General features: G+C 39.3%; 1 protein-coding gene across 1 annotated transcript; it reads right to left on the minus strand.

Moving 5' to 3' along the window:
- Nucleotides 1-273: 273 nt before the first annotated feature.
- GMNC (geminin coiled-coil domain containing) lies at nt 274-7,793 on the minus strand. The gene is made up of 5 exons (XM_019626140.1): nt 7,730-7,793; nt 5,810-5,984; nt 4,017-4,105; nt 2,969-3,085; nt 274-1,062 (listed from the first exon to the last, which is right to left on the minus strand). Exons 1-5 carry the CDS (start codon nt 7,730-7,732, stop codon nt 445-447), a joined length of 1,002 nt encoding a protein of 333 aa, XP_019481685.1. The 5' UTR covers nt 7,733-7,793; the 3' UTR covers nt 274-444.
- Between the last annotated feature and the right edge of the window lie 211 nt (nt 7,794-8,004).

The following is an 8,004-nucleotide window of genomic DNA, read 5'->3' on the forward strand; positions in this document are numbered from 1 at the left end:
GCACTCATTCTAAAGGCAGTTTTCAGAAACGAAGACGAGCAAGAGAGGGGTAGAAGCGAAAGGACAAAAGCTGTGAACATTTAAACTGCTTAAAGAAAGAAGAAAATCTGTTAGACTTTTTATAATTGGAACAGCATATGTAGGTCTCAAAGGAATACAGAGGCAATTGGAAAACACCTTTTCAAATATAGGGCAAAGGGAGCAAGTCAACGGCAGGTGTCAGCGTGTAAACAAGTCAAATTCAGGTGTAAGGAGAGCAGGCATGTTTCATTTTGGATTCTCGGAAGCCATTCCCTGCAGACTGAAGTGGGTAATGGAGAGTGACATTTAAAGTGGCAGGAGCCAGTCTGGGAAATAGCTTCTGTATCCCACATAGTCAGGTTCAAGTGCAAGAGAGGTCATTGTAAACAGAGTTCATGGCAGTCCTTTTGATAGAGGGCGTCACTAAGAGTGTTTAGGGACCCAGGTAAATTTCCAGCCTCCCTCCTCATCTCGACGAACAAAGGCTTGTCCCTGGTGGAAGGAATGAGTTTTCACATTACAGTGAGGGCTCAGGGATGTGGAAAAAGCCACCTCGGTCTTATTGGGTGACACATCAGAAGTATAGAGAGGAAGCGGTTGCAGTCCTCCTGGGGGATTCGAAAGTTGAGAAAGGAAGTGGAAGTCTTCCCTGTGGCTGGCAGTGCTGTGACAGATTGTTCCGTCACCCCCATAGTCAATCGGCAGATTCTCCGTGGGGGCATGTGCATGATCAGCTACATCCCCTGGAAACTGGGAAAATGTGCTGAGGACTCTTCTGGGGTGGGAGGAGAGGGCACTGTAGTTAGCTGATAAGGTGTCATCAATGGTGTTGAGGTCTTTTAACCCAAGTGTTTGAAGGACCCAGGGGTCCACTGGGGGCCCAGGTTGTTCTTCACAGTTAGCAAATTCACCGGAGAGGTTTCGCTTGGCATTTTTGCAATGGGGGATCTCAGGAGGGAAATGTCTTTGTTCTTTGGGTTTCCTCTTTCCCTTTCTGAATTTTCCACATGCTTTGGAGAACTCATCGGATGACAGCAATGTCTGGGGAAGTAACATTTGAAAGCATTCACAATCATGTAATCAAGCAAGAAAATTTTCTTTACTCTTGTCTATTTACACCTCCTTCAAACATTTACAAGTCACCTTGATTCCTTAGTAAACTTGATTAAAGTTATATTTTCACATGCGTGTGCACATCCATGTAAAACGGATTGGATTAGCTTTTGTTTCTAAATTAAAATCTATGATAAGAAGTTACCACATAGAAACGACCAGTTCATATTTTTTACTAGTCACATAAAAGTTGTAAGAACTAAGTTATGTCTTTAAAATTTCAACTCAGGGAAGTAATGACTATTATTATAATGAAAATAATAGCCTCTATCATGTATTGGACACTGGTTGTATGCAGGGTCTCATTTTATTCAAGTACTATTAAAACCTCCTTGAGTGAAGAAACTGAGACACAGGCCTATCAGTGACTTGTTAAGGATCGTGCAGCCTAGACTGACATCTAAGCCATCTGCATCTAAAGAGAACCACTGATTGACAAGCTATGTGACACTGCTTCCGCTTAGTAACTTTCGTACCAATCCCATGTGATATGTATTATATTCTAAATCTTGCAAAGTTGAGAACAAGGGAAAAATTTGCACAGTTAATATCACTTACTAATTTAATAACTGTGCTTTTTCTGGAGCCCAGGCTAATAATTGTGAGCTGCACTCCCTTTTTTTTCTTTTGTTTTTTTTTTAAGATTTTATTGGGGAATTAGGGAAGGGGAACAGTGGTGGGGAATTGGGGAAGGGGAACAGACCATGTGGGAATCGAACCGGCAGCCCTGTTGCTCAGAGCTCATGCTCTTAACCAGCTGAGCCACTCGGCTGGCTCCGGTGCTCCCTTTCTTAACAAAGCTAACTGAGTTGTAAAGGCGTCAAATATATTGTACCCTTTCTTCTCTGAACTGATATGTCCAGTAAGAGCAAGAAGCATTATCAATTTAGATTAAAAAATATCAAATAATGTAGCTTGTCTAGAAGGTAAAGATTGGTGATAGAAGCAACAATGCTAACAGAATGGCAAATACATAACAAAAAATAAAAACCCCAAAGAAATGAAGAATACAAGAGGACTGTGGGCAAACTGTCTACCCTTGAGTTAGAAATAATTCATTTTAAAAGTGTAAGAGAGATGTTTATTAAAAAAGTAGCCCAGTCAAGAAACCTGAGCTCCAGTCATAGTCATAACATTTCAGCGCTGGACAAGTTCTTAAAAGATCTTTTAACCCATCCACTTGTAGATGAAGGTAACTGAGGCTCTAAGTGACAGCGATTTTCCAAAAGTCAGAAGATAATTAAAAGAACTGTATGTCTCTCAGATCTGATTCTTTCCCAACGTTTCATCCATCTAACTCTGTCTTTTTATTTATTTCCTAATTGTCTTAGCACTCCCCTGACTGGATATTGATTGGTAAGCAATTGTTTTTGTAATATATGACTAAATTCTGCAATTTAAACCAGGGTTCAGCAAACTGGGCTCACAAGCCACATGCGGCTCTTTGGGTACGTACATGTGGCTCTGAAGTAAAATTGAAAATGAAAATAAAACTATCATAGTTGCATTTATAAAATTTTTAAAGGATATTATTCACATAATGGTGATTTCATTTGTTTTATGGCTCTCGAATAATTTTTAAATTGTTGTGAGGAACAGGATTTGCTCTTCCGTCTCAAAAGTTTGCTGACTCCTGATCTAAATATTTGCAAGAAATGATACATAAAAATTCTTGCAAAAGTGCTGTATTTTGTTCAGAAAAATCCATCCATCCTATAAATGCATTTGAAGGCACGTTCTTTAGTACACTTCCTACATTTAATTAGGGAGCTTTCAGAAATGGTCTCCTTTCTCCGATCACCATTCTGTCCTTATAAAGGGGATAGTTACGTACCTTGGTCTTTTCTTTAAGACATTTAACCAAAGCAGAATTCAGGTATTGTCTGAGGTGATTATTCTCTTCATGTAACCTAGCAAGTTCTTCTTCCTTCTGCACCAGAGTATCTTGGAGCTGCAGAAAAAGTAGACAATGATAAAGGCTGCTCCACTATATTGACTTTGTAACCTTATAATAATGCCACTGATTCTTAACCTGTTTAAACCTGATTATTGTGCTGTTTGTTTTAAGAACCCAACCTCAGGGAACCCTTGTCCTCAGAGGCCTAAATTCAGTCTACACCCACCTACCACCTGATTGTTCAGTTTTGTGCTCTGAATTTTTTATTCATTGCAAAGTGTTTGAAGAGATTATATGACTTTTAAAATTGTAACCACAAGGGAAGGTATGTAGGAAAATGAGCTGTGTGCAACTGTTTAAATATAGAAAAAGGTGTTTAGAAAGGTTTCGCTGGACTCCTTCCTTGCACATTCAAAAAAGAAGGAGAAAGTGGTGGATTGGCTTCCTTTGGCCTCAGATTGATCTGTTTGTATGTCCACTAGATTAAATTACTCTCTCAGGAACAACAAACAAAATGTGGAATATGAAGCAATCTTTGTAAAAACTTTTATAGTCATTATCCCTCCTCCAAATGATGAGCTATGTTTATGGTTTAAATATATTATCACATCATTATATCATTTAATCTTTCCAACAGCTCTCTGTGGAAGGCAGCACAGATATTCCAATCTCATAGATAAGGAAAAAGAGGGTTTAAGAAGTCATACAACTAAAAGATGCAAAGTCAGGGCTTGGCTTCGGGTTTTGCTAGAAGGTTTTGGTCGTTGGCAGTGGTTTTTATTTTGTTTTTTGTTTGCTTGGGTTTTTCTGTGACATTATCACCTAACTTTGATCACTCTGTGGACATATAGCCACTTGGGTTCTAAACTGAAAGTCAACATATGAATTTAACAAGGGAAAGAAGCAGTATGACATATGGGGACATCAGGGAGAATTGACTGCATGGAACATGGCAGGTCTCAATGTTCTGATTACCTGTACATACCTGCTTATTTCTGTAGAGCTGAGACGAAAGCTGAGCCTCTTCCCAGGAACAAGAGTTAGGAAAGGGGAAATTTGAGTCACTGGATGATTCTATGTGAAAACACCAAATGGGTAACTGAGAAAACACACTTGCATTTCTTGTGTAATAAAAAAAATCACCAAAGGATTTCAGAAAGTTTAATAGGTTCAATTACCTTTCTAAAAACAGCTATTGCCTCCATCCAGAAAAACAAAATATTTAAAGCTTTTAGAAGGGGCAAGCATGGTATGAAAGACAAATATTTATGGACTATCTGAGGTGAACTACAGAGGTGACTACAGAGGTGAATTTCTGAGAGCTAAGAAGTCACATTCCTCCCTAATATGTGTTGTGTATTCCTGCTGGTTAAATTTATAAAGACTGTCTCATCTGCATTATCAATTCATTCAAATATTTAATGACACCCACCCCACTAGGCATAAAATTGCAATTTCACTATATTTTTCAAGTTTTTATCGTATTTTCTAAGCTTTAGTGCTTGATCATATAGTGTTTGGTTCTAGAATAAAATTCTATTTTTGATGCTAAAATTTTTCCGCAGATGAAATCTCTGCCTGTCTGTCAGTCAGTTAAATCTGATGGAGAGTATTTACTCAGAATTTTATGTGGTAGCACTTGCTACTTTAAAATAATTTGGACCTTGCTTCTCTGAAGACCTGATGAAAATTTCAAAACTGTAACTCAAATTCATGTATTTCAAGTGTCATCCTCTATGGTTTTTTATGCATTTTCCAAGAGGTGTTTTTTCATGTTTGACAGCAAGCTACACCTACCAAAAAAAAAAAAACAAACAAAACAAAAAACCTGCTTGGGTATGCTAAATTGGTTTACTTTCTTTTCCTCACCTAGCACAGTTCTGACTCTTGCTTCCCTCTACTTAAACTGAAATATTACTGAAATGTTTTTGATTGAAGTAGAATTATGAGTAAGGAGGCAAGAATAAAATTTTATATACACTGGTTTCATATTCTTGGGCATTCTGTTTCTCTGTCACTTGTAGTAGAAAGCTGGAATTGAAAAACTTCCTGATATATAAGTGTTTTTTCAATAGTTTGGGGCTTTTTGTATCTTTTCTCAAATTCAAAAAAAAAATCATGTGGCAGAACCAACAGCACAGATATTTAATTCTGAAGCATCTGAAAGTTTCTCCAGAAACTTGAGTGTTAATAGAAAAACTCCTTTAATGTTTATAAATACTGTTTACTAAGCCTGAGGTCAAAATTAATATGTAATATTTGATCAATGTTATACTTCCCTCCAAAGCTGAAGTCTTCTTTGGGCAAAAAGGAATGATTTTTTCCACTTACATGACACTACTCATAGAATTTCCTCTATGAAATAAAAGATTAAGTTAGTACTTCTTGATTCTCTCTCATACCCAGGGAAAGTTTCCTGAATTCCAAAAGAAATGCTCCGACTGGTATCTTGATGCCAAAAGCATCCCACTAGTATTGTTTATAACACTTTGACCCAGATGCAACTCCCTCAGTGAGTTAGAAATCTCCAAGAACTATAAAGTGTAAGGAGAAGAAATACATATTGTCCAGCAGGTAAGAGAAAGGATACCATTTTCACTATTTGTCAAGTACAAATGAACAGATTATTTAGATTGTAAAAATTCAGGAGTCTTTGGGCTTTCTTAAACTTTCCATAGCATCCCTGCCTCCACAGAGTTCCAGCCCATGATGCTTTGCAACTATGGGTGTTGGAAAAGGGCTTCAGGTCCACCAGGAGAGCAGAGGAGCAGAACTTACCCTGTGCCTGTGGTGCTTGTTGGTGCTCTCTGTTGTCCAGGAGACCAGCAGCCCAGAAAGAGACCCAAGTCTCCGTGGAAACGTCAACACTAGATTCTGACGTTGTAGTGGAATACGGGCAATTATAGCTCTGGCCTCCTACAAAGTACTCATCTTGGCAAGGCAGAACTGTGTTCTGTGAAATTCAGTATGAGAGGTAGTGGGGTTCCCAGGAGATGGGATGATGGGGATTTGGAAGGGGGAAAGAGTGGGAGAAAGATACAGAAATTATATGCAGTGAATCAAAAACAATAAAAGTGATAAGTATAGATCCCAGATTAATTCTGAGCTGTCAAAATATAATTACTAGAAGGGAATTGGCTCCTTGGTTTACGCAGTACTTTTCCTTAGGCCCTCTCAGCAAAGAAAGTGCTGGTATTAGATGCACCGAATTTGTAAATATCCAGGAGCATTCTCTGTTGCCATGTCTGAGTCATCTGACAGGCTACCCAGGATCTAAGTAAAAGGCATTCTACTTAATGATTCAAAGACATAAGAACTATTTGACTCTTTCTAGCACATATCTTTTTTTAATTAAAGTTTATTGGGGTGACAATTGTTAGTAAAGTTACATAGATTTCAGATGTACAATTCTGTAACATCATCTATATAGCCCATTGTGTCTTATATTGCCGATAGCCTTAAAAGACAAAGAGCCCAGAATACCAAGGCTGAAGTAAACAGAACTTGACATATAATCTAACCTCCTTATTTTTGTTTCTTACTCTCTGAACTATAAACTTGCCCCATTTGTCTCTTTCCCCTTCTGGCTTTAAATACTGCTGGGTCCTGTGGTGATCTCAACGACTTGAGATAGATATATAGGTATATTCCAGAGATAGCTAATAAATATCACTCCTAACTCTAAGCATGGGAGCACAAAGTCACTCCAAGTAAACATATCATCAAAGCTGAAACGAGTTAGTCAGCAGAGACAGCAAGCTCCTCCAGGCCTCTCCATCACTAGGTCTCAATGCCCTTCCAAAGTTACCTTGCCACTCTAACTGCCTGGCAAGTATTCTCCACTGTGTTCTGAGCCAGTGAACACCCTCCCACTCCTGACTCCTCAAACCTCAAACACAGTCTTTCCAAATGCCCAAGCAGGGGCAGGTATGCAGCAGTCTTCCTGGGTTAATTTGTACAACAACCCATTCCTAATTATTTGTCAATGTTTAATCAGGTAAAAGCCATTCATTTCAGCAGAGCCCAACTATGGACAAACTTTTTGACCACTATAAGTCTTTTGTGGACTTGAGGACTTTTCTTGGGCATAACATAAACAGAGAGAAAACAAATAAGAAGAGAAAAAAAAAAGTTAAGTAAAAGGAGTCACACTTTGTTAATGTTCCTGGTAAATTAAGTTTTCAAAAAGGCCTTTTTTGAAGCAAGTCCAGCTTGGGCAATACAGACCAAAGAAATTCAGCCAAAAAGTTTATCAAGTGCTATTTTCTTTTATTCTAAAAGCATGTTTGCAGGCTCTCTCCCTGAGGTTATTACTGGAATTAGAGCTGAGCTATTATGCAAGTGACACCTGAGAAGAAAACAAACCCCAAAATACCTCTAGACTAGCTCAAGTCCAAGTGTTTGCAAATATGTGCATAATCTAGAGGAAGAGTTGGAATGGAAAGTGAGTGCAGGTGTCCAGGGGGAGAACGTTGGGAGAAAGTACAGGGGAGAAATAACAGAGTGTAAAGGATGAGAGAGAGAGAGAGAGAGAGAGAGGGGAGAATAAGAAAGAGATGGGCATCAGAGAAGATGTCTTCATTTTCAGGTAGAGAAATCTTGCTTCCAAGGTGGAAGAATTTCTAATGGCAAAGCTTACTAGCTCTCTGAGCCTCCACGTTTCGCCAGCGGACTAGCTAATGCCAGCTTCTCACTTACCATCTTGCAGTGGAAGAAGGCGGTGCAGAAACTGAGCCCACTCTTAATTTTTCGGTAAAGCTGGTGGGAGCTTTAAATGGGACTGAGGGGAGGAGCTGGGAGAGGCGAGTTCTAATCCGCTGGAGCTGCGGGTGACGGCCGGGGCTCCCGGCTAGCGCCGCCCTCTGATTTGGTTCGAGCCTGTCAAACTGGTGACGTGAGTCAGGAGACATCCAGCCAAAGCCAAAGTCCTTGGCACTAACGGCGACTGCCGAGTGGGGACCTGAAACCTGCGG

This window comes from Hipposideros armiger, unplaced genomic scaffold, assembly GCF_001890085.2.
Source record: "Hipposideros armiger isolate ML-2016 unplaced genomic scaffold, ASM189008v1 scaffold_661, whole genome shotgun sequence".
NCBI lineage: Eukaryota > Metazoa > Chordata > Mammalia > Chiroptera > Hipposideridae > Hipposideros > Hipposideros armiger.